Source organism: Pristis pectinata, chromosome 9 (assembly GCF_009764475.1).
Source record: "Pristis pectinata isolate sPriPec2 chromosome 9, sPriPec2.1.pri, whole genome shotgun sequence".
NCBI classification, from domain to species: domain Eukaryota; kingdom Metazoa; phylum Chordata; class Chondrichthyes; order Rhinopristiformes; family Pristidae; genus Pristis; species Pristis pectinata.
In genome coordinates, this window is record NC_067413.1 from 42,783,638 (window position 1) to 42,810,950 (window position 27,313).

The 27,313-nt window shown below is 40.3% G+C and overlaps 1 protein-coding gene across 2 annotated transcripts in view; it reads left to right on the plus strand.

Annotated features, from left to right (window-relative positions):
* The window catches only part of tmem65 (transmembrane protein 65), a 46,604-nt gene extending 39,658 nt beyond the window's left edge, over positions 1 to 6,946 (plus strand). For both annotated transcript variants that reach the window (XM_052023041.1, XM_052023042.1), the window contains one exon: positions 3,801 to 6,946. In XM_052023041.1, the coding sequence (XP_051879001.1) occupies positions 3,801 to 3,902 (102 nt within the window). In that variant the 3' untranslated portion in view covers positions 3,903 to 6,946. The remainder of the gene's footprint in view (positions 1 to 3,800) is intronic.
* The last annotated feature ends 20,367 nt before the right edge of the window (positions 6,947 to 27,313 follow it).

Here is a 27,313-nt window from a genome sequence, read left to right on the forward strand (position 1 = left end):
CTGTCATAGTTATTTCTGTGACCCTCTCCCCCACACTGTTTTTGTTCATTTCCGACTTGCGCACCATTCTTGAGAATGGAACCCTGTCACAACTTGAGGGCTGCCTGTACCAACGCTTGGTCTGTAGACTTGAACCTTGGCACTTAAAGTGCTTGTCTAGATTCCTCTTAAATGATGTCAGTCTGTGCCTCCACCAACCCCTCATACAGTGTATTCCTAATTCCAGCCATTCTTGGGGTGGGAAAAAATTCCATCTCGATTCCCCTCAAAACCTTGTACCCTTTACTTTAAGTTTGTACCCTCCAGTTTTAGACCTGTCTGCTATGGGGAAAACTAATTTACCATCTAGTCTACCAATACCCTCATAATTTTCTATACTTCCAGCAGGTACCCCTCAGCTTCCTCTGCTCCAAGGAAAATAAATGCAGCCTATCCCCTCTCCTTCTCTTCACTGAAACACTCCATCCCAGGCAACGTTCTAGTGAATCTCCTCTGAACCCTTCTCCTGTATTCTGATTTGTGCCATCTGGTCCACAGATTATTGTTTTACCCCTCAGGATTTAAACTGTCAAGACTTCACACATCTGAATGGATTTGACATTCACAATGTTTAAAAACTGTTAAGCATGAATTATTTTTTGAAATTGAATTATTCAATATTAAAGGTTACTTTTTGTAATTTAAACATACACTAAAGTGGTTAAAAGCGTGAAAAAGACATTAGCTATCCTTGTGGTTAGGAATTCTGTGTTCAGGAATTATCATGGTGGTTGTGACACGCATGGCTCTGAAATCCAATTTGCTCGAAGGACTGCAGTCATAGATTGTTTTTTTTCTATTGTTGTGATGTAGTATTGAATACCAGGGCTGTCATTGGCTGGTCTTGTGGTATTGATTGGTGTAATAAAGCCAGAACCACTTTTCCTCTTGCCCCAGATCTTCCTTGGATTTATTTTGAAGAGTGTTTCTTATGAGGTACAAAAATCAGTATCGTCACTTCTGTGTATTCTCACAGATGAATGTTACTGACTCTTTAAATCTCTGTTCCAGATCTTGTCAAGAGGGTAAAAGTCAATGAGAAGAGGAAGGGGAAAGGATATAGATGAATGACTTGTTGGAAATTTATAAATGGAATAGTCAGAAATAGTGAGATTATTGAGTACAAGTGCTGACACCCATTTTAAAATAATAGAAATTGAAACATGCACCCTTTGAGGTGATCAAGCTTCTCTCCTATTCCCCGGTTGGCTTTTTTCAAGATTCTGAGAGAGAGAGATGTGGGATTTTTTTTTTTGACAGCTATCCTCTTGGAAAATGAGATCTGCTGAGATCACAGTCAGCTTGAGTTAGGCAGCAGTGCACAAAATGGTCTGTTCAGTTTCGCCTTCCAGGTTCAGTCTGCTGCTGTCAGATTCAGGAGCTTTGTGTTAATACCAAGAAAGTCTTTTGTTCCAATTGTTTGAATTTGTATCATACAAATACTTATACTTTGCCTTGTATTATGCAGCCTCCCTCTCTCCGGCACCTGAAATAGCACAGCTTCCACAGAACAGTGAGATTGTTAGTGACTGCAACACAGTGCATTACACTGCTGAACTTGACTTAAGGTTAGATCGTGGCTGGAATGCTCTTTATTAAATTGAAGCCAGAATCTCTCACTGGGCTTCCTTCAAATCAATGGGTGACTTGCATAGGCCCTAATTTTGTTCTTGAAACTTCTCCTGGATGTGATAGTCATCAAAGATGTTGATGTTTAATCACCCTGGTAAATCAGATTTGTTTTAACTGTTTCTTAAATATTGATCAAGTGGAAGTGTTGTCCAGTCTTGAAAATAATATTGTAGCTTGTCAACATGATGAATGAGCATTAAAAGAGATGAAAAATGACAGGTGTAAATCTATTGTAATTGCCTGTATATTTGTTTGCTTAAAAATTGAATAATGTAGCACTCCCTTTGCACACTGCATGGTTCAGTTTTGACATTCATTGCAAGTAGTCTGGCTTCTCTCGAAGTCTGTGTCTGTTGTGCTGACGTGTGGAATTCATGACTGATGCCAGGATCTCCATTGCTTGCATGACCCATGAACAGGTGAGAGACCCTTCATATCAAAGCAGACCTTCACTGTATGTAAGCAAGTGTCCACCTATGGAATCTGATAAAGCAGGCTGCTCTGAGTAATGTTTTAACCCAATTCTTTATTGGGTGGGAGTGGGGTCCTACCCCATCCCAGCTTCTGATGTACCCCTAACCACCTATCTGACCCCAACCCATCTTTTCCACACTGAATGCTGGCAGCCAATTTTTGCCCTATATCTGGCTGCCTCTTCCCTGGAATCTGCACCTGTGCTTGCCTAGGTCATGTGCACCTAGGGAAGGCCTTTGATCATGTAAGGCCTCTTCAGGAGCACAGGTCACCTTGGACCTCATGCTTCTGAATTTCACTGCAGTGGATTCCTGAACAAAATGTTAATTAGTCCCATTTATCTGCATACATAGCAGCTATTCAGCTTCTTGGCAGTGACGTCTGAATAAATACACTCTGCAACTGGAGTCTTATCTCCTGGAGAAGGTAAAAAATAACAGATGACAACAGATGTCATTTAAAGGGACCAAAAAATCAGGAAAATTACCCATTTGATACCCTTGGTCCAGGAGGCCATCTTTCTGCTGATGAGCATCAGAAAGCACCTAGCTAACAATTGTGGGGGCAGTTTCTGCCCAAGCCATTTTGCAGCTCTTGTTTGAATAGTCGCATAAAACAGAAACAGGCCCTTCAGCCCAGTGAGTCTGTTGGCCATCAAGCACCCATTTACACTAATCCTACATGTATCCATTTTATTCTCACCAACTTCCCCCACACCCCAGATTCTGCCATTCACTTACATACCAGGAGCAATTTATAGTGAGCAATTAACCCACCAATCTGCAGGTCTTTGGGATGTGGGAGAAAACTGAAGTCTCTGGAGGAAACCCACGGTCATGGAGAACGTGCAAACTCCAGACAAACAGTACTGGAGCTAGAGATGTGTTCCACCACTATAGCATCCAACAGAGCAGCACAGTGGCAGAATTCCACATGCCTGTCCTCTCCTCCACATATTCTCTGTGCACTGAAGAAGAACCATGTATGATCCAACTCATTCTGCCTTTGCACAACTTATAAGGGTGTTCTTGCTGATGACTTTAAAATAGTTAGAAGGGCATGTTGTGATGTGGACACTAATTCAGCAACAGGATATGGATTGAGTTACTGGGCTATGTTTGGCTACACAATTGTTGATTCTGATGCATGTGTTGTGAAGTAATCCTGGAAAATCAGGAACACAACCAAGACCTGAATGTGGAATAGTAAGCATAACTGTTTCAGAAGCAATTCATCAGTTTAGTTGTGCTTTGGACATCCTGAAGGTTATAAGGGGCTCTTTAAATTATTATTCTATTATTTATCAGTTTGAAAAGTTCTTCAGTTACAGAACTTAATTTATTATTCCCTTTTTAAAAAGGGGAAAATGCCTCCTCCTAAACCAGTTAATAAGTGTGCAATTGAAGATAAAAGGTTAAGTTCTAATCTTGAATTCATTCTATTTGACATTTGACTAATGAAGCTAACAAGGTATGTGTGGACAGAGATAGAGAAAATATTTCCAGCAACGGTTCTATGTCAGGATGAAGGGGCTGTGAGCTTTTACGTGGGAGATTGACCCCACTTATGTGATGAAGTTTCTTTGGAAATGTGAATTAAATCACTTTCTGATCAAGCTATACGTTACTTTAAATATCTTAAATTTCACTTTTTAGGGAAAAGTTATAGGTGTGACCATTGGTTGCATCCTAGGAATGTTTCCACTACTCTTCTTCAAAACCGAGGAAGAGGAAAAGCAGCAAGAAGCCAAGAACTGAACTAGTTTACTGACCATTGAATCCACTGCTTGCATCCTGAAGTAATGCTGGGAAAAGAAGGGCAGTCTTTCATTGGACAGAAGGTCAATCCAGACCAGGAACCTGGTGGAATATTAACATTTCACTGCTACAATCATGAAAAATATCTATTTATTCTTTATTCAAAAAGCAAGCACAGTCACTTAAAAGTACAGTCATGTGGTCTTTTAAAATCCAGTTTCACTGCATGTCAGACTGCCATATTGTCCTCCTCCATTACCTGTGATACTTTGAAAATAATTTTGTCAAGTAGTTAATGTTAAACATTTTTATCAAAGAATGTAAGTAATTGTAAAAAAAAATCAATCCTGGAAGTGTGGAAATGTCACAACTGATTTATTCCTATTTTAGAAGATTATTTACATTTTGTATGCTGCAATATTTAAGTCTTATGATTTGATAAAAGACTAGTGTGCATTTTTTTTTATTGTGAAGGTTAAAGTTGTATTTCTATGTTCACACTATGGTTATTGCAATTTTATTTTGTGCATTTGAACTTGATATTTTGAACTACATTTGAGCTGCAGATCACCACTAAGTAGTAATAGTTGCAGGTGATGCTTGCTTTGAGTGCAGTGCTGTTAGGTTTAAACACAAGAAAATTGCTAAAAAGCACTTAGAAATATCACTCCAATCTCAATAGAATCTACTTGGTGCTAATTGTAAGACTTAATTTGCCTTGTTTATTCCAATGCAATGCTTAAAAGGACTGAAAATATTTTGTTATAATAAAATATCATTTGTTTCAATTTTTAAACTTTAACTTTTTTAGATCTTCCAAGCTAGCAGTTCTGCTGTGTGCAAAAGTGATAACTATTTAACTGAAGTTGATGTTTTGAGGGGCAGTTCAGCAATAAAATCATGTGTGGGCATTTTTTGGGAGGGGGGGCAAGAAATGTGTGTGATGTGTTTTAGTTTTTTTTCATATTGAACCTTTCGATTTAGTTTTCTGTGGCTGTGAGAGAGGGTAAGGTGAGCCTACCCCCCACCCCAACCCCCCCCCCCCCCCGAGTCTTATGATTTTTCCCTCTGAAGCTTCAGTAAGTAAAGATGCCTTGATTCAAGCTGCACACTGAGCTGTCTTGCTGAAAAGTAGATGATGTGGACTAGACTGGAATGCATGCATTGATTTGTATTGTATGTGACACCTAAAATAATAACAAAAGCAAAATACCAACAACGTTGAGAAAATTGTTGGAACACTCTCAGCAGGCCAAAGAACAGTGGAGAGCAAAACTGGGTTATTGTTTTGGGTCAGTGACCTTGCATCAGAACAAAATGATAAAATGGATGAAATGTAGATCCAAATTATTAAAATCAGGATGATTAATTCATTGTTTTAATAATTGAATCTGTATTGCACCTTCTGTAGTCCTTAGCTGCTACTGAATATCAAAAATGCTGTTTCCTAAACTCTAACTCAATTTACAGGAGAATTTTTTTTCATGCAAGATACCAAAATTGATAGCAAAGCTAATGAACTTGAACAATGGGATTTTTAGTCCTATTGCATAAAATTACCAAGGGTGATTTGTCCGGTACTTGATCTTGCATTCATCATCTCCAGATGTTGGGTAAAATCTTGCACTATACAGCAGTTTAAAATTTAGTTCTGAAAGGCTCTCTAAAGATGAAATGGGTTGATGTTCTGGGATGTTGCTGATGGCTAGCTGTACAACTTACTCCAGAGCTTGAAACGTGTCAAGACTAAATCTGCAAGAAATTGGAAACACAAAATTGGACTAATTAGTTCAAGAACTCCAAAGATGATCTGCAGAAATGAAGCTTTGATTGGTTTGTAGAGAAAGTACCAGGATTTGTAGCTTGTAACATGTGCATTGGATTTCTGAGAATTCCGCATTTTTATTTTCACTTTTTTTTGATTCATTATTGCAAAGGTTTAAACCAAGAAGTAATAAATGTACGTGAATGAAGGTAATTTAGAATATTCATATTTAGTAGATATTGAAGACAAGTTTGCCTACATATGGAAGGCATTAGTAATGTGTCGACAGTGTGGACACTAGTGGCTGCTTTGTAGTTCATAGGCAAATAAAATGTAGATATTAAAAGAATATTACATACTAAAATATTTAATTACTCAGAACTTTGTTATTTACTGCAGATGTTGTTCGCCACCATCACAACTTTTAGAAGTGCAAGACTCCAAATTAATGTATAACTACCAAATAGTGAAAATAATGCAGAGGAACCATTAAGAATGAAATGTTTGAACTAAAGTCCAACTGATGGTGCAAATTAAATTAAATCTTGAGGTCTTCTGAGATTTTGTTTTGTTTGTTGGAAGGTAGGTTAGCATTTTGTTAATTACAGAATTATGGTTGGAAAGTATTAAATGTAGAAGAATGAAGAATCAATTGTTGCTGCTTTCTGATTGCCCTTTTTTAAAAAAAAATTGAATTTACAGTCCAAGCTGTGTTTTTTCTTTTTGTTTATCTTGACATTAACACAAAGGAATGGAAGAGCATGGTCTGTTTTTTATAATTCATGATTAAACTTGTTGCACCTGATGTTGCAGATCTCACAATTTAAAGGGTAACTGGGTTGAAAGCCAAGATCGTGAACAATAGAGTTTTTCTTTTGTTGATGGGGACCGGGAAGGAGAAAAATAAAGATGGAAATAAAAATATGATCAGAGCACTTGTAGGAGGGAAAAAAAAGTCATGTTTTGAGCAGATTAGGAAAACTCAAATGTTGATTGAGGTTATCAGTGAAAAAAAACACTTTAGAGCTTCTAGATTGAGATATACAGGCTTTTAGTTACCACCTTCAATGTTGTAGTGATCTACTTGACCTTGTTTATAATGCAGCTACTTTGCATTTTTTTTGCACGAGCGTATTTATTTTTTGTGAACAATAACATAGTGCATTGACTTATAGTTTGCAGCTTAATGTTTGTATGACAAATTTGTAGTCTATTAAAATATTACTTGTATATAATTTGTGATGTTTGAATAAATGTGAGGAAACTCATTTTCATTTGATGGTCAGGTGTTACTATGAACCTTTATTGAAAACTTCATTTGTGATCTAGGGTGCTAACGTAGTTTGACATTTATTCTTTCTGTCATCCACCCACAAAATCCCTTCACGTATACAACTATCAAGCTCTTAAACTGCACTAATGTTTTTATATAATACATTTAATGTCATGACTACACTAATTCCAAGAAGGGGTCCATATCGCAGAAGAGAAAGATGCCATAATAACTGGGACAGGCTGCATTTGACCTCGAGTCTATGCTGAAAGAATAAATTGAGCTGTAGATAGTATTTCAGACCCAGGGTGGCTGATAATTCAGGCCAAATTAACAGAGATTAGCTCAAATTCATAATAGTTTAGGTTCAGAATAAAACTCAGGTTGAAAATATGACAAAACTGATAGAAAAATAAGTATAAAGTTCAAACTGAGTGAGGAAAAACAGCCTTGAGGCAAATGGGCATGATGGATTCTGTTTCATTGTGTGTGACAGAAGGATTAAAACAAATTTTACATAGAACATTACAGCACAGTACAGGCCCTTCGTCCCACAATGTTCTGACATTTTATCCTACTCTAAGATCTATCTAACCCTTCCCTCCCACATAGCCCCCATTTCTCTATCATTCATGTGTCTATCTAAGAGTCTTTTAAATGTCCCTAATGTATCTGCCCCCACAACCTCTGCAGGTAGTGTGTTCCATGCACCCACCACTCTTTTTAAAAAAAAAACTTGCCCCCGACATCCCCCTTATAACTTCCTCCAACCACCTTAAAATTATGTCCCCTCGTGTTAGCCATTGTCACCCTGGGAAAAAGTCTGAATATTCACTCGATCTATTCCTCTATGATCTATCATCTTGTATACCTCTATCAAGTCACCCCTCATCCTCCTCCTCCTTCAAAGAGAAAAGCCCTAGCTCACTCAACCTATCCTCATAAGACATGCTCTCCAATCCAGGCAACATCTTGGTAAGTCTCCTCTGCACACTCTCTAAAGATTCCACATTTTTCCTATAATGAGGCGGCCAGAACTGAACACAATACTCCAAGTGTGGTCTAACCAGAGTTCTGTAGAGCTGCAACATTACCTCACGGCTCTTGAACTCAATACCTTGACTAATGAAGGCCAACACTCCATACGTCTTCCTAACAACCCAATTTTAGAATTGCAATTTCAGATTGCAAGGTGTGGTGACCAGTGAAATCTGGTGAACATTGAGCATGTGTGGGAGATAAATATTTTAAAAGAGTTTTAGGAAAGAATAGGGGAACCAGAGAAGGATTGCCAGGCCTATGTACTGTCCCTGTATTTTGTAAGAAGGAAAGTTCTTCCTAACACCAATTCTGGACATATTAGCTCTAATCGTAAGGATATGCTCCTTGAATCATGCAGTACAGAAACAGACTCTCTGGGTCTCTGAATCCCTGCAAACTATCAAATGCTTATTTTGCACTAATTCTGTTTTATTCCTGTCAACTTCCCCCCAATTTCCACTACCTAGATAATTTTAGTGGTCAATTAACCTACCAACCCACAAGTCTTTGGAAGGAAACTAGAGCACTTGGAGGAAACACTCAGTCACAGGGAGGACATGCAAACTCCACACAGCCAGCATAAGAGGTTAAGAATGAACCCGGGTCACTGAAACTGAGAGGCAGCAGCTCTACTTGCTGTGCCACCATGCCTTGTAATTCAATTCCTATGAAAATGAAACATTAGTGAAAACTTAGTACTTTCCACTTTAATCATGCAGGTTACAATTTTTATTTTGGTTTCTGTTTTGGAGGTCCCTGGATGGCACATTACAAATTTCCAGTGGTGCATGAATGGTCTGTAAGTCACTCTATTACTGCAGTGTTCCAGGTATGGCAGTGTGACCCATTTCCTAAGGTCTGAATTGAAATCAAGGTGATCTGAAAAATTAGAGAAACAAAAACAAAGGACTGCAGATGCTGCAATCTAGATGAAGAACACTGATGCTTCAGGATTGCAGCACCCTTCTTCAGGACTGATGCTGAAGGGTCCTGACCTGAAACATTGACCACCTGCTTTTCTCCATGGACGCTGCCTGGCCTGCCGAGTTCCTCCAGCATCATAGTGTTTTTGATCTGAAAAATTGTCTGGTCCAGCAGTGTCTGGTTGGCTGGCTGGAGGTGGGAGGGGAGATTGTTCTGGCTCTGTTGCTTAGGTACAAGTCCCATAAAGTAATGCAGTCCCAGTGATCTTCACCCACTTAATCCTTTCTGTCTGTCTGTCTCTTTCCCTTTATCTCTTAGTCTCTGTGTATTTCTGTCTCTGTTTCTCTTTCTATGTTGATGTCACAGTGTTAGAGAGGCCATCTGTAACCATAAGCATCAACAGGTCAATTCTCTTATCCTCTACAGAGGATGTGGATATCATTGGCAATACTGTTCCTTCCCTAAATTGTTCCTGAACTATGGAGGTAGTTAAGAGTTAAATAAATTAGTGGGTCTGGAGTCACTTATGAGCCTGTCAGGATAAGGGTGGGCAGATCTCTTTCCCTGAGGGACACTGATAAACCAGATGGGTTTTTACAACAATCTGGTAATTTCATGGCTACTCTTACTGAGGTTGACTTTCTATTTTAATTTCCAGATTAATTTAATTACCTGAATTTAAATTCTAATGCTGCCGTGCGGGGATTCCAACTTGTGTCTCTGGATGAATAGTCCGGAACTCTGGCTGGTATTATTACCACACCCCCTTATAACTTGTCTTATCAGGGTGGGGCTACTAACTCTGCTATAAATATTAGAAAAAAGTCTGGTTTAAACTGTTAAAGGGGATGTTTATGCTAGCCTTGTGCTTTTTTTTCCAAAAAAGCACAATTTCTAAATCATTGGTCATTTAGCAACATTTTGTATATATTTTTGTTTTTGGTGTAGTAGAGCTTTGCAGCAACCTCTTAAAACTGGTATTGCTTGGGTTGTTTCCTGTGCTTGATCAGGTTCAGAGATGCTTTGAAATGGTTGTAATTATTGGAACTAATATGCTTCTTGTCTCTGGCTATGAACATAAGTGAAGTAAGAACTATTTCTGTGTAAATGTGGATGCCGAAAAACACTATTATTATATTAATGAGTACAGACTGATGCTAGGTCACTCCTCCTGTACTGATTTGCCTCGCTAATCTTTACTGTTGTTTCTGCACAAATAAATGCAGTATTCCTTTGGAACAAGCTGAAATATGATGTCTTTAATTTTCAGTTGTCTGCCTCTCCCAATCAACCATCTTGTCTCGTGTGGTAACGTCATCACAATAACGCAGATTTTCATTATGATCCACACTTAGCATTAGCAGAGATTATAGACCTTGCAAAGAGTCTGACAAGTTCTAATTAACTGAAATCTTGCTCCAAGAAGCATTTAATCAACACATTTATTTTTATGCAAATAAAATCATTGATTTAGAGTGTAAGAAAATAAAAATTAACAAATATGTCTTATCAGTAAAATATGTGGATTAGTAAATTCCTCTAGTTATGGAAAATGGTCTGCCTTTTACTTTGTATGTGTTGTGTTTTTGTATGTAGCGTTACATCAATCATCGATGGTTTTTCCAATGTATTTTCCTAACTGGAGCAGGAAACTGGCAGCTTTTCCCTTTTGGAATCTTTCCAGAGTTCTGCCATTTATGCATGCAATGAAATTGTCCCCATTGTTACACTGAATAAGGTTTGAATGGATAAGTGTCATTGGAAAATATTATTTCTCCTGCTGGTTTAATGGAAGTGCCAGATTATATCATCGAACCAACACTGGAGTTGTGCTTGATGGAAAATGAATACTAATTGCAGGATGTTTGACAGCTTCTGGTTTTAAGCAGAGATGGCATTTACAGTGGCAAGGATTATGAATGTGGTATCAGGAAAAAGCCCAAATCTCTATATTCATAGTGAAGATTTTGTAACAAGGCACATTAGGGGGAAAAAGACAGAGCTCACACAAGTGGTTGTGCGATTTCAATCAAGTAATGGATTCCACTTGGCTGATTTGTTTGTGAGGTTGCAAATGTGCCTCAGCTAAACATGTGGAGCAGCACAACATTTTTCTTATGTTTTTGCACTGACCCCAGCAAATGTTGGATTAAAGCAAGATTGACACTGCATGTACCACATCAAAATGATGACTGCAGTACGTGAGGCTTTTATTACTCTTCTGAAAGTTGTTTTCCCTTGATCGGATTTGTATCTTGACTCTCCAGTTGTACCAAGAGTACCCTAGTGTTTTTCAGAGAGTTGGAATGAATATGAATGAAAGGATTCAGAGGTGATTGGTGGATTGAGGAGGGGTGTGAGATGACAGGCAGGTAGTGCCAGGTAGGGGAGGGGAGCGGGGGTGGAGTTGGAAGACTGTAGCAGGTGAATGATAGAGGGAGGGAGGGAGGGAGAGAGGGAGAGAGAGAGAGAGAGAGAGAGAGAGAGAGAGAGAGAGAGAGAGAATGAATTAAAAACAGCAGATAGAGCAAGGTGGGGAGGGGAGTATGAAGATGGGAGACAGCTGCTGGAGGGAGATAAGCAGGAACACCAGAGCTGGATTCAGATAAGTAAAGGAGCTGAGAATGGGAACCATTAGAGGAGAAGAGAGAGGCGAACGACAGTTGGAACCAGATTGGGGGGAGGAGGGAGGGGGAAGGGGACAAAGATGGGTGAAGGGAGGCTGAGGGGACAGTGGGAAGGGGGTCAAAAATGGGAAGACCAGAGGTTCAAAGAGAGGGGGGTTGGGGGAAGAGGGGGAAGAAAAAGAAAATGGAGGGGGGGAGGGGTGTTTACCTAAAATTGGAAAACTCAATATTCATTCCAATGGGTTGCAGACTACCTAGGCAGAATATAAGGTGTTGCTCCTCCAGAGAAGGCCAATGATGGACAGGTCTTTGTGGGAATGGGAAGGGGAGTTGAAATGGTCTGCAACTGGGAGCTCGGGATGACTTGGGATTGTAACTAGTTCCACTACCACCTCTGAAAATGAGCTCCAGATATCAACCACTCTGTGTGTAAACTAAAAATGTAACTTCCCCCTCAGACCCCCTTTAAAAACTCCTTTCTTTTACCTTAAACTTTAAACTTCTTCCAGCACATGTAATGTGATTAATGTGCTAACAGTACCTCTAACTACCAATGCAGTTTATGGCCATTTTGTTCTTGCCATGGATAGGCTAAACTTCAGTCTACCTGCCCACTGGGTCAGTTCCCTAGTAATGATGCAGGGCTCCATTCAATGCAGAGAAGTTTGACAGAATGATAAAAATGTGCTGGCAAATTCTGACATATGCACAAATCAGCTCATTAAGGTTATTTTATTCCAGAGCAGCAAACACAAAATGTTGGAGGAACTCAGCAGGTCAGGCAGCATCTATGAAGGGAAATGAACAGTTGATATTTCAGGCTGAGACCCTTCATCATGGCCAAAGTCCAAATACATTCAACAGGGTAAACAGACTAAAACTTGAAACCCACAAAATTGAGTTAACAATTGTTGAATCGCTTCTGTTTCAAAGTAGTTCTGCACTGTAAATTCTCTGCCAAGAATCAAACAAGGAGAAATGCAACAACTTATCTTTAAGGGTCTTGAACAAATAAAATGTGACTTTCATTTCTGACGTCGTTTTGAAAGGAACTAATGAAATACAGCTGCATTCATTAAACTTTCACATAGTAAAAGTTTGAAAATTCCATCCTGGACAGATTCATAAATGTTTCCCTATTCTACAGTGTTAATGTTAGATTTGTGTATGTTGTCATCCACTGCTCTCTAGAGGCTAGAGAGTGAGTGGGCTACTGCAATCCATTAATTTTGTATTGTTTTGTTTCTAATAGCTGACCATGAATACTACGGTGGTGATGCAGCATCATAGTTAAATCCGTTTTCTTCCAGGAAACACTGTCAAAAAGAAGATAAAACTGCAGATGCTGGAAATCTGAAATAAAAGAAAAACGTTGGAAATATTCACCAAGTTTTTCAGCATCTGCGGAGAGAGAAACTGAGCTAATGTTTCAGGTCAATGACCTTTCGTCAAAGCATTGTGCTTTTTTCTTTAATAAACTGAATTACTAAAATGTATTTTGCACCAAATTCTCTACCTCCTCTGTCTATAAATTACCAGAAGGTTTGTCCATCACACATCAGTGGATAAGCAGAATTATTTTTGACAAAAGTGAACTGGAGTCGCACTCTTTCAAAGTTTGCTATTGAAATGTTCATTCTTGTCTTTGTTACCATTAGCCTTACCTATTCCAGGGTAGCCATCTGCAACAATACTTGCCCATGCCCTAATTTGGATTATTGATTCAACTCTGCATTTGCCGACCTACATTGACTCCCGACTGCAAAATGTAATACTCTCCATTGTTTTCAAGAAACATGCTGCCTGACCTGGTGAGTATTTCCAATCTTTTTGTTTTTATTACAGATTTGAAGCAGCTGCAGTATTTTGCTTTTAAATGATTTTCAATGAGGTCCCATTAAAAAATAACTTGTGAACAATGATCTAAAGGGCATGCACTTAAGGTGAGAAGAGGCAAGTTCAAAGGAGATGTATGGGGCACGTTTTTTTTACTCAGGGATGAGTGCCTGGAATGCACTGCCAGCTGTGGTAATGGAGGCAAATACGATAGAGGTGTTTAAGAGGCTCTTAGGCACATGAATGTGCAGAGAATGGAATGATATGGACATTGTGCAGGGAGAAGGGGTTAGTTTAGTTGGGTGAGTTACTAGTTTAATTAGTTCAGCACAACATCGTGGGCTGAAGGGTCTGTTCCTGTGGTGTACTGTTCCATGTTCTATAACAATTTTTTAGCTGTCTGCCACAGACTAGAGAATATTTCTTGTCTTGAACCAGATGGGTTGTACCTTATTTCTTCTAATGTCAACAGTTCAAACTCTGCTTTGATCTTATCCTACAAAATGGTTCAGCATTGTTTATTTGAGGCCAGAACACAGCCTGTGGTCAATTGATGTGCGACAAATGTTTCCACCTACCATCACTTCCTTTTGGTACAGGGCATGACACCAGTTTCAGTTCTGTGATTCCTCCACTCACAACCTTCAGATCCATTGATTATTTGTTATTCAAGGTATGAAACTTCTTTTTACCTCCCGTTGATATACTGGGCATATGGACAAAGAAAGAAAAGAGGTTGAGCAGACAGCATCAGCAACGTGACACACAAAGGCTGTTTTGTTTTTGAACAAAAGCCTATTATAGCACCACAGAATAGAAGGATTTTCTATTTTTAGATCCCCCTAATGTAAAATGTCAAACATGTGACCTGAAGCCCAGCAGTTTGAAGCCAAAGCAAGATGCAAGATTCTCTGAAAAATGATCTTTCCTTCATCAAACTAACTTAATGAGATGGACTACTCATTCTTGCTAACTTTATTTTACCTCATTGCCACTGTTGTAATAATAAAATAGATAAGATATCTTTATTAGTCACATGTACGTCGAAACACACAGTGAAATGCATCTTTTGCGCAGAGTGTTCTGGGGGCAGCCTGCAAGTGTCGCCACACTTCCAGCGCCAACGTAGCATGCCCACAACTTCCTAACCCATACGTCTTTGGAAGGTGGGAGGAAACTGGAGCACCCGGAGGAAACCCATGCAGACACAGGGAGAACGTACAAACTCCTTACAGACTGTGGCTGGAATTGAACCCAGGTTGCTGGCAGATTGTAACCTTATTGTCTACTTGCAATACTCTTCCCTGTAGCTGTGACACTTTACTCTGTATTCTGTTATTGTTTTTACCCTGTACTACCTCAATGCACTGTGTAATGAATTGATCTGTACGAATAGTATGCAAGACAAGTTTTTCACTGTACGTCGGTACAAGTGACAATAATAAACCAATACCAATTTGAAAGAAAGAAGAATACATTACTTTCAGTATAATTCACATTTCCCTATTTTGTAGCACCAATTGGTTGAATAAGGGCTACTAAGAGATAGTCCTAAATAGGATGTGGTAGGTTAAATGAAATATCCTGTGGTTTAGGACACAATGATTCAAACACAACTTTACTTGGGGAGGAAAAAGAAACAGTAGGGAGATTGATCCAAAAATTCTCCTGCATAGCACACTGTGGGATCAGTATAGATGGGTATTTGGTGGTTAGCATAGACATGGTGGGCTGAATGGCCTGTTTCTCTGCTGTATAATTCTGATTCTGTGAATGAATTTTATCTAAATTTGATCTAGCAGATATTTTGTGCACGTATGGCATAGCTGAAGCAGAGCCCAGGAAGACACACAAGACACGAGGGTGTGAATATAATGGAAATTAGGAAGGTAAAGAAAGAGCAGGTAAAATAAGGTGAAATCCTAATTTATTTCGTTAAAGGCAAAAAGGACAAAGTCATTAAATTTAGGACCACGTGTGGAAGCAGAAGACATGTTTAACACTTCCCACTGTTATAAGGTTATTGAACATTTCCCTGGTACTATAAAATGGACTCTTGCAATCTACCTCGTTATGACCTTGCACCTTATTGTCTGCCTGCGCTGCACTTTCTCTGTAACTGTAACACATTATTCTGCATTCTGTTACTGTTTCACCTGTACTACCTCAATGCACTGTTGTAGTGAAATGATCTGTATGGATGGCACGCAAAGCAAAATTTTTCACTGTACCTCAGTACATGTGGCAATAAGGAGACACAAGATTCTGCAGATGCTGGAATCTGGGGCAACACACACAAAATTCTGGAGGAAATCAGAAGGTCAGGAAGCATCTATTGAGGGAAATAAACAGTCGACGTTTTGGGTCAAGAACCTTCATCAGGACCTGGACCATGCGGTAACACCAATCAGAACATTTTTAAAATTCATGTATTCATTGGAAGTGATCGGAAAAACCAACATTTATTGTTCACCCCAAATTACCTTCTAATCTCAATATTTTGTCAGATCATTACAGAGGAGAGTTACAAACAAGTACATTAATGAATTTGGAATCACATGTAAGGCAAACCAACCAACAATAACACAGTTCATTCTCTGAATTACATTGGTGAAGCAGGTGGGGTTTAACAATAGTCACCATTGTCTGATACAAGCTTTTTAATCCCAGATTTGTTAATTCAGTTGAAATTATGTTCCCCAGTGGTCATGGTGGGATTTGAGCTCGTGTTGCCAGATTGATATTTCACTCTACTAGTCCAGTAACTTAACCACAATGTTACTATGCCCCTTGGTTCCATATATGTGAAGTTCATACAAGGTTTATGAACAGTGCATGTACCAGCATTAGTGAGAGGACTTGCCCCATCTGAACTGTTGCCAGGGTATACGAGGCAGCAATATTCTTTGAGGTTTCTTTTCCATATTCTCTCCTGTAGGAGTTGTAGCCACCTGCTTCGCCCAAACCACACCCCCGCATCAGTCCACTAACCTTCCACTGCCTGATTTCCACATGGCTCCACAGCTCTTTCCCTGTCCCTTTACTCCTGGGCACCCCTGGTCTTCCTAAACCCCTTCTTCCTTGCCCCTCTCCAACCATCTCCCCAGCCTTCCAATCTCACGACATTCTCTGCTTCCCCATGCCCTTAATCTTCTGCCAACACTTTTCCTGTAACCTTCACTCAAAGTGGGAGATCATGGAAGTAATTCCATTGTGGGTAACTGTGCATGTAAAACTAATTCTGCAGTGCAAACGCTTAGGCTGTAGGTCATTAGAGATTCATTCCAAATTACCCTGCGTCTCTGTTGTAGTACCACTTCATTACATTAAAATACATGTGAAGAATTTTCAGCTATTTTCTCAAGAACATATGTTGCATCAATGGATAACTTTTAAAATAAAGCAGAACTATCTGGTTTTACCCCATTACTTGTCAGAGGAAGATTTCCTCTGTGTGCAACACAACTATTGAATTCTGAAGTACAGAATTATGTTTGCCATATATAATAAGCAAAGAGAATGTGTCCCTATTGTGATTATGTGCAATTTTTCTTTAAAGAGCCAAGGGACTATGTTGGATGATTGCAGTTTACTTGCAATAAATACTTTGGAAGGTGGTCAATATTAATCATTGGCAACTTCACGAACTTTGCTTCTTGGTTCTTGGTTCACCTCCCTGCTTTTTTTTTCAAAGTACTTTTATGTCAGCCACTTTCCAACAAGAACAATGTCTACTTCTAACAATTCTTTAAAGATAGCAACAAGCATCTGATGGATTTTGTTCTTTTCTTGTTTAATTACCATAACTGAAATTCAACCGGGCATGATACCTTTTCCCTTATTGGCCTTTAACGATAATGACGTTACTTGCACAACTTCCACACTCTTCAAACCCCATTACTAAACTTGCATTACAATAACTTGAGAAACCACACAGGACTATTTAATGCAATCTTTAATTGTATGTGCATTAGGGTCATCTGTTAAAATAACCATGATACTAGATTAGAATTATTGTAAAACAATGGATCATTTCCATTTCCTAATTTAGAATTGCACAGTTCAATTATCTGTGAAACCAAAGTTGTTTCGCATTAAATGCTCACTTTGTATTGTTATTTACAGATGGTTGAATAATTCTAATGGAAATGGGTGGATTGTCAATCTTGAGGAGACTGTTTACTGGGACTAGATAGTTCATTCAGATATAAGAGACCATTGTTGTCACAAACATCATATCGACACCATACGAAGCCACAGTGCATTGTTATAGCTTCTGACTAAATAGTGATCCCCTGAAGAGGGTGTGGTACAGCAGTCAATGAAAGGCCTCTCTTAGAGCTGGAAACTGGTGAGCAGTGTGGAGGGGGTGTGAGAGAATCAAGAGGGGAAGGAAGAGGGAATAGGACGATCAAGAAAGAGGTGAGCAAGGGGACAGAGTCCAAGGGAAAGGGGAGACTTTGAGGGAGGCAGTCAGAAGAAGAGAGACTGAGGGAAGTGCTAAGGATGGGAGGAGAGTGGGAGGGATCTGAGTCATAAGGTGTGTGCAGATGTGTACTTGAGTAGGCAGTGAGTGCAGATCAGTGTGTACTTATGTATGCATGTGCTAAATTGATGCAGCAGAGCCTGGTCTTCAATTACCCTGGACCTCCTTGCCATTGGACCAAGGCCTCACTCTATCCCTGTTAAAAGAAATCACACGCAGTGTAAGTGAGTTATTGTTGATAATGATGATGAGAGGAAGAAAAAATATTTGTGTTGTGTGGGGTTGTAATAGATAGCTGGGAACGCAAGGGTTAACGACTGACAGTGTAAGAGTTAATAGTATGCTTCTTAGTATGCTTCTCATTGTAAACGGGTTCTCAATGTAAAGAATGATCTCATGTATAGTGTGATTTAGTTTTGTCTAGTTTCAATGCCAGATGCAAGTGGAGAAGAAGTAGCTTTTTTAGACATGTCTTGTTATGCTAGAAACTTTATGTAAACAATTGCCTGTGTAAGAGTAACCTCTTACCTAGTTTTCCCTCGAAAATGGGTATAAAGGTATGCTGTAGCCGAGTCCTCATTGAGTGGGTTTCGGTATAGAGTTAGGGTTACATGGCTTACTCTCTCTCTGTATTCCCCCACTCCTGCTAGCGAAAGCTAATAAAGCATTTATCCTAAGTTCTTTGGTTCTGCTGTTGTCTGATTTTTTACAGAAGCGCAGGTCGACTTTGAGATTTGGCGTAAGTCAGCAGGATTTCACAGGGGCCTGGACGCCTCTGGACTGAGTAAGTGGCCGACAGCGTTCGGATGGTCAACAGGAGAAAAAGGTGCCTTCAGACCCCTTGTGTCTGACTCCTACATTGACCTCCGGGAACATTGTGGTCTTTCATCCGAGGTTGATCTGGTTCCCCTGTCGAAATCCCAAAGAACCAGCAGAGAATAAAGAGATTCACAGGTAGGAGTATGTTATTTTTTAAGAGATAGTTGTATGGTGAAAGAAAAAGAGTTCGTTTTGTGTAACACTGGGGCACAGTGATATGGGGCAGAGATCTAAGTACTTAGAGTTTGTATGGTATAAGTTCGTTCGGAATTAAAGTTCATTTGGTATTGGAGTTCGTATGGAGTAAATAAGTTTGTTTGGAAGAATAAAGTAGTATTACAGAGTTCGTTTGGGAAACAGAGTTCATTTTGAAATACTGTTTGTTTGGGAAACATAGTCTGGGATAAATTGTAATTCGATCCAAGGCTGTGAGGCCAGGGTAAATTGTGATTCAGACATCAGACATAAATCAGAATGGGATAATCTCTTGATAAAAGTGAAGGAGATACCCCGGTGCGGCAGATGTGTTACCTGCACCCAGAACATCAAAAAAAGTTTCAACAATTTTCTGCAGCTTTAAATGAGGAATTAGGTAATGAAGAGTGGCCGATCGGTGGTAATGGTGCGCATTAAGTCATCTGTTTAAAGGACGTCAAGGGAGATATTTAATTTAATTTTTTTTAAGGCTCTAATTTCCGTCTTATCTTATTTCATGCTATCTTACAATTTCATGTTAAGTCTGCTCTTTAATTTCAAGAGTGCTTTTCAGTTTGTGGTGGAAATTCATGCTTTTTAAAGTGATACTTTAATGTGTAACTGTTGTTTTTGGGTCATTTTTGTCTTTCATATTATGTAAGATTTTTTGGGAATTGAGTTCTAATAAGTTAACTTTTGAATAGTTAATGAACAACATTATGTACTGAGGAGGGATAACGCATGTCAAAGAGGGATTGAGTTGTGTACGAGAAAGGGTGCACCAAAAAAAAATTGGGAGGTTTTAAAGGCTGAGTATGAATGGTATGACAAACAAGAAAAGAAGCGTAAAGATAACAAAGTACAGCGTCAATTGATTAATAAAATGGCCAAAAGCAGTAAAATTGATAATGACCCCGGGGACCCACTGTCAGGCATGGCGACCCTATTCTTGCAGAATGATGAGGATGAGGAATTGGAAGATTCCTTATGGGCGAGACCACCCCCGTATGCCCCTCAGGGACCCCTAGCTTACCAAGCTCCAGCACTGCCGGCACAGGCAGAGCCATGGCCTCAAGCTGAGGCTCCCGACAGGGATGAGCAAGCAATACAAACAATAGCTGACGGTGTGAAAATAGCCCCCAGACAAACGAGAAGGAAAGTCCCTGAGGTAACAATGCACCCTGTTCGAGTACTCCCAATCCTGAGTGGGTGCTCATGGCCAGGAAGACACTATGGAGATTTATATACCATGGAAACCTCAAGACATGTTATTAATTGCTTATCATGCCCCAGATAGAAACAAAGATCCCGTTGGATTCGTAAATTATATACGATCTACCCAGACCATGTATGGGGCACAACCACGAGATCTCTTTTCCCTCTGTCATGCTATACTGAATCCTGAAGAGAATATTAAGTGGAAAGCAGCAATGCTGCTTCCTGCAGGAGGGGGGAAATCCTATTGATACATTTGAAGATTTAAATCAAAAAAATGGTACTCTGAATCAACAAGTTACTATCACGTTAACAGCTCTCTCGGAGAGTTTAAAACAACCAATTGATATAAGGATCTGGAATGTAAACCTACTCTTAAAGAGACAGCCCAGGAATTTTGGGAACGTTTTACTACAGCATATCAGACATATGCTGGAGATCAGGCATATAATAATGGACAGACATCCGCCCAGTTTAATGCGATTTTAATGCAGTGCCTCCCAGAGAAAACAGCATCACTAGTAAAGACTAACCTGGACTGGTGTGATAATACAAGGGAACAATCCTGCAGGGCAGTGCTGGCTTTTTGGCCCAACAATAAAGAGGAAACTGGGTCCTCAACCAAATCCTGTGTGGAGTATGAGTCCCCCCTACGTGCACCAGTGGCAGATAACTGGGACGATTATTCATATTCCAGTACTGGTGGTCCTCTGGAAGGACCAGCACAGATTCTCCTCCAAAGGTCCTATCAGCAAGGAGGGAGAAGGCCATGGGGGCGGGGTCAGTGACTTCAGAGTTGCCCTAATGTTTTTAATGGACCACCACTACCACACAGGGATGTCTGCTTTAATTGTGGTAGAGAGGGACACTGGTGATGGGAATTTCCCTTTAATTACCAGGAGAATATGGACAGCAGGTATGAGAGAAGGAGAGCACCCTTCACCACTAACAATCCTTTCAGACAATGACTCAAGGTCGAAGGAAGGGCTCTGCCACTCATAGCAAAAGGGAGGAGTGAAGAGCCCATTGTGATGATGAATGTGCAGGGAGTCTCTCTTCCATTTTTGATTGATACAGGGGCAACCTTGTCCACCCTGGATCAGGAACTCATGGAAGAATATGGATTCCCTGTAACTACTTGTATTGTTCGAATGTCTGGACTGGAAGGTAATCTCAGAGACTATCCAACTACAGCACCTTTACAAGTGACTTATGATTATGCTACCCATACGCTGCCTTTCACTATTACAGCAAATTTGGGTTTCAATGTGGCTGGAAGGGACTTGCTCAAGGGACTTGGAGTGGAAATATTGTGCACCGATAGGAGGATCTATGTGAGTTCACCCTCTGTACAGCCATGAGTCGTCATGGCAGTCAGCCCTCCCCAATGGTGGTCAGTAGACCTTCCCCCGGAGCCACTCTTTTCTGGCCTGCCTAACCCTCATGTCACCCTGTGCTATGATCCCACTGGTCATGATTGGGAGAAAGAGCATTTCTACGAGGCGTATGAAGGACACACGGTTAATGTACGCTTGACAGGGAAAGTGAGGGACGGCAGGGGAACAGCCCTGATTGCAGAAGTGCCAGAGATGATATGGAAGCAAATGGGATTAATCCATCCACATGTTACACTTACTGTTAATAAGGGACATTCGGCTAAGGAACTCAGTGTTTAACACAGATGCTTGGTGAATCTTGCTGATCCTAATTTGACTACTAAGCAGGAGTTCCCTCAAGGTGTGTTGACATATTGAACCATGGCTCAGGAAGTTTTCGGTATATTGAAACACCATTGGTCACAGGATAAGACAGGAATTCCTGACGAGGTCTGGTCTGCGTCTCCATATGAGGTAGGAAAAACTACCTGTGCACCAGTACGCATATATAGTAAAACCCGACGCCCAGCTACCGTCAATACCACAGCACCCTTTAAAGCTGAGAAGCATGTGAAGGCATAAGGGAGCTGGTGAACTTGTTGGTATGTCACAAGGCATCCTCTATCCTGTCGCTCCCCTGCAATACACGGAGACTGAATCTCATTCCTGCGGCATCTACGGTGTTTACGGTAAATGATCTACAGCATGGCTTCTTTGTAGTTCCTCTGCACCCAGATTTTGCCGGTTTTAAAAGACGTTGTTTCTGCAGCTGCTATTACTACCCTACACCAGCCGGTCAGGTTTACACGCAGCATTCAGTTGCTGCCCTGATGACGTCAGAACAATCTCACCACTTGACTCAAGCACGACTAGGGAGATACGAGGTCTCCCTGTTGGCCAATCCATACCTGACCTTCCACAATTGTACATCTGTTAATCCAGCTTCTTTTCTGACACAGCCACCTTCAGAGATCTCGGGGCGTGATCATGATTGTCTACAGAGAAATCATCTTCTAACTTCAGCTCGTGAGGATTTAAAGGACTGTCGGATTGATGGAGCCGTAACCTGGTTTGTGGATGGCTCATCCTTTATAGATGACCGAGGCCGACGACGATCTGGTTATTCAATTGTACAGGGAACTGATACAGTTATAGAAGACGCAGCCTTTCAGCATCCTCTCTTCGCACAACAAGTTGAGCTGTTTGCTTTAACACGTGCCTACATCAAAGGAAATGGTATTTCCCTTAACATTTACACAGACTGACGATATGCCTTTGGGGTTGCCCATGCCTTTGGGGTTGCCCATGACTTTGGTGCACAATGGCAGCATTGTGGATTTTTGACTTCATCAGGCACTCCTATTAAGAATGCTTTGTTTATTTCAAACCTCCTGACGTCCCTGTCCCAACCGTCCCACCTAGCAATAATTAAGTGCAATGCACACACTAAAGACCAAGATCCCATTTCCCTGGGAAATGCCTATGCAGATACAATCGTGAAAGCCACTGCTATCCAGGGACCCCTTACCGTTTATTCAGATGAAAACAAAAAAATCTTGAATAGAACGGCCCTGCAAATCAAATTGAACTATGGAAACAGCAAGGGTGCACTAGAGATCCTGACACACAGTTATGGACCACTCCTGCTGGACAAGTTTGTGTACCAGATGCATTTTTACCTACTTTACTGAATTATATACATGCAATGACTCATTTGGGCAAGGAGGGAATGGTGGGAGTGGCACTACAAACTTGGTGGCACCCCAATCTGAGGAAGGAGGCACAAACAAAGGCACAAGAATGTAATATTTGCCAGAAAAATAATCCTGGTAAAGCAGTTAAGTGTCCTCCGGGTAGGACAAAAATGCCTACGGGTCCTTTTGAATGCTTACAGATTGATTTTATAGAATTGCCAAGAGTGCAGGGTTACGTCTTATTATTGATCTTTTTAGCAGATGGATAGAAGCAATACCAACAGCAAACGCCACAGCAGAAGCAACGGTAGGAATTATACTACGGGAAATAATACCTTGATTTGGGCTTCCTACCATTATTAGTTCAGACAATGGACCACATTTTACTGCTAAGATAAATGAGGAGTTATGCCAGCATTTCAAAATAAAGCAACAATTTCACTGCACCCATCATCCACAGGCAGCTGGGATTGTGGAGAGAGTAAATGGTACACTAAAGAATAAATTGGCTAAATTAACTGAGGAGACAGGATTGAATTGGCAGAAGGTACTGCCATTGGCCCCCTTTGAAATAAGAATTATACCACATACTAGTACAGGACTAACTCCAGCAGAAGTATTATTTGGAAAACCGTTGCGCACACCATGGGCTGCAGATAAAAACATAGATGCGTGTCTTGACCTTCATGCCCTTAGTGAGAGAATGATTACTTATGTACAGAAATTAACTGATGTTCTTAAGATTCTACATTCACAGGTTCATAACGTTCAGAGAAAGGAAGAGGACAACACAGGGGAATCGAGGATCCAGCCTGGAGATTACGTCTTGATAAGAAATTGGGAGCGTAAAAAATTGGCACAAAGGTGGAAAGGCCCCTTTCAAGTGATACTCACTACGCCTACGGCGGTAAAGGTTGAAGGACAACCTCGGTGGATACATCATTCAGACTGCAAAAAGATTGATCAAGGGAAAGGACAACATGTTGGGGGGGAAATGGACAATTAGTTCATCCATAAGTATTCTGGGACTAGTTTTTGGCAGTCTCATAATAGTTAGGGCCATCTCTGATAACTCCTTTTTAGTAGCATATTGTATGCCTGGAGCATATGGGATACGATATTGCATTGTGGCTTAATAGTAGTACTTATTATTGTTGTAATTATTATAGCACGCTATCTCTTTCCATTAATAGCACAGTATTATACTCGGTCTCTCGCTTTATAGAATTGTTTATTATCATGAAATGATAAAGAGGAGGGAATGTAATAGATAGCTGGGGACGCAAGGGTTAATGACTGGCAGTGTAAGAGTTAATAGTATGCTTCTTAGTATGCTCCTCACTGTAAACGGGTTCTCAAGGTAAAGAATGATCTCATGTATAGTGTGATTTAGTTTTGTCTAGTTTCAATGCCAGATGCAAGTGGAGAAGAAGTAGCTTTTTTAGACATGTCTTGTTATGCTAGAAACTTTATGTAAACAATTGCCTGTGTAAGAGTAACTTCTTACCTAGTTTTCCCTCGAAAATGGGTATAAAGGTATGCTGTAGCCAAGTCCTCTTTGAGTGGGTTTCGGTATAGAGTTAGGGTTACATGGTTTACTCTCTCTCTGTATTCCCCCACTCCTGCTAGCGAAAGCTAATAAAGCATTTATCCTAAGTTCTTTGGTTCTGCTGTTGTCTGATTTTTTACAGAAGCGCAGGTCGACTTTGACAGGGTGGCTGGCATAGATTATTAAACTACTGTTGTATATAATGCACGAGCACTGATTCATTTTGTTAAATTTCTTTAAATGTACAATGAGGTTTAATTATTCAAAAATATACACAGTTGTTGCTGAAGGAAACGTTTACAGGGTTATGGAGAAATGGCAGGAGAGTGGAGCCAAATGATAGTTAGCACTGGCAGAGAGGACCAATTAGCCTCCTGTGTTGCTAGTTTTTTACTTATAGCTGTTTGATAGTTCTCTCTACTTAATAGTAATTGAGACTAAGAACATCATTCAATCAAGAGGTGAGTGTCACTGTGAAAGCCAACATTTACCATCCATTCCTAACTGCCATTGAGAAATGCCTATTCCCATTTATTATGTTTGATTTTCAAATGCAGCAGTCCCATAGCTCTGGATATCCTGGAACTTGAACAATCAGCATTGTAAGAATGGATGATGTGTGACTTAGTGGAACTGACAGCTGGCTCTATGCCAAGGTATCTGCTGTCCTAATTCTTTTGGGTGATAGAAGTCAGGGCAACAACTCTGATGCAGTATGCCTAGCGTTTGCCACACACTGCAGCCAGTGTTCTGCCAGAGGTGGTGGGAGTGAATGTTTAAGGTGAAGAATGATGAATGAATTGCCAGTCAAACAGGCACATTGACCTGGATGGTGTTGAACATCCTGAATGCTATTACTTTGTTATTCCAAGCTGCTGGAGGGTACCCTATTACTCTGGACTTCTGCATTGTATATAAAAACAATGATGGAAGGAGAACAAGGAGGGTCAATGAGGGTGGTGTAGTTGATTTCATCTACATGGATCTTCGCAATGCTTTTGATAGGCTGGTTAAATTATTAAGAACCTATAGCATCCAAGGGATTGGATCCAAACTCACTCAGTGGCAGAAGCAAAGGGCATTGTTAACTTGTGGTTTTTTGCAACTGAAGGACTGTTATTTGGTGGGATTTTAAAAAAAAATTTTTGGGGGCACTCAGCAAGTCAGGCAACATCTCTGGAAAGCGACAGTTAAAGTTTCAGATCAGTGACCCTTCATCAGAACTGTAAAAGTGAGAAAACAAATGCGCTTTTTTGCAGAGACAGGGAGAGGTGATATAAACAAAGGAAGTGTCTCTGAGAAGGTTGTCCAGGTGATGCAATGGCTTTTGCTGCTATCTAAGAGAGGGAAAGGAATGCAAATCAATCTTAGCGGATCTGTCTGGAATGGACGAATGAGAAGGTGAATGAAGGAAGTTAGACAGAAGAAAACAATAATATGCTGGAACTGTGGGGTTCTAGATAGAACAGAGCAGTTCCTGAAAATAAACAAGAATAGTGGAAATATTCAGCAGGTCAGGTAGTGTCTGAGGAGAGAGAAAGCGGAGTTATTGTTAAAAGTGAATGAACTTCCAGCTGAAGATGCAATTCACTCTCATTTCTTCTTGTTGAGTGTATTATGTTCTTATATCTACACAGAGGCCTATTGGACCCATGCCAACTCCCAGGCCAGCAATCCCATTAATCCTATTCCTCTTTCTCCTTAATTCCCTGTACCCCTCCAACCTATTCCCTCTCACAAATGCTCATCAACTCCACTTTAATTCTTTTTGCCATAAATTTACACCAAAGGGTACTTTACAATAGCCAATTAACCCACCAGCATTCCTCTGGGATATGACAGGTAACCCATTCAGTCACGGAAAAAATGTGCAAACTCTCAACAGATAGCACCTGAAGTCAGGATTGAACCTGTGTCTCTGGAGCTGCAAGGTAGCAGTACTAAGGACTTACCCACTACCCATCTCAACATGGTCAAGATGTTCTCTCCTGTACATTGAAGAAACCCAACACAGATTGAGAGAATACTTTGCAGGACTCTTCCATTCAGTCTGCTGAGCTTCCGGTTTACTGTCATTTCATTTCTCCATCCCATTCCCTCTCTGATTTTTCTGTCTTTGGCCTCTTGTCTTTTTCCAGCAAAACCCAACATAAGTTTGCAAACAACATCTCATCTGAGCATGTTGCAGCCCTTGGGACTCTATATTCAACAATTTCAGATACCCAGCCTTTCCTGTATGTGTCAGACGGCCAATTATGATGGAAAGTCATCTGTCTGTAACATTAACTCAATTTTTCTCTCTCCACAAATGCTACCTGGCTGGCTGGAAGATGAGAATAGGGCTAAATCTCTCTTTTAGAACAGCATAGATGGAATGGGCCAAATAGCCTCCTTCAGCAATATGTTTTCTCTTATTCTACTTGTAATTGCTACTTTTGCTCCTTAGCACTGAGTTAGAGATTGAATCAAGGAAGAGTTTCCATAAGGGTTTTGAAGGAAAGGAAGCCAAAGGCTTTTAGGAACAAGGCTGTTGCATGATATTAGGACTCCTATTAGGTTATTATGTTATATTAGGTTGGTGCTGAGGAGTTACTTCTGTGTCTTTACTCAT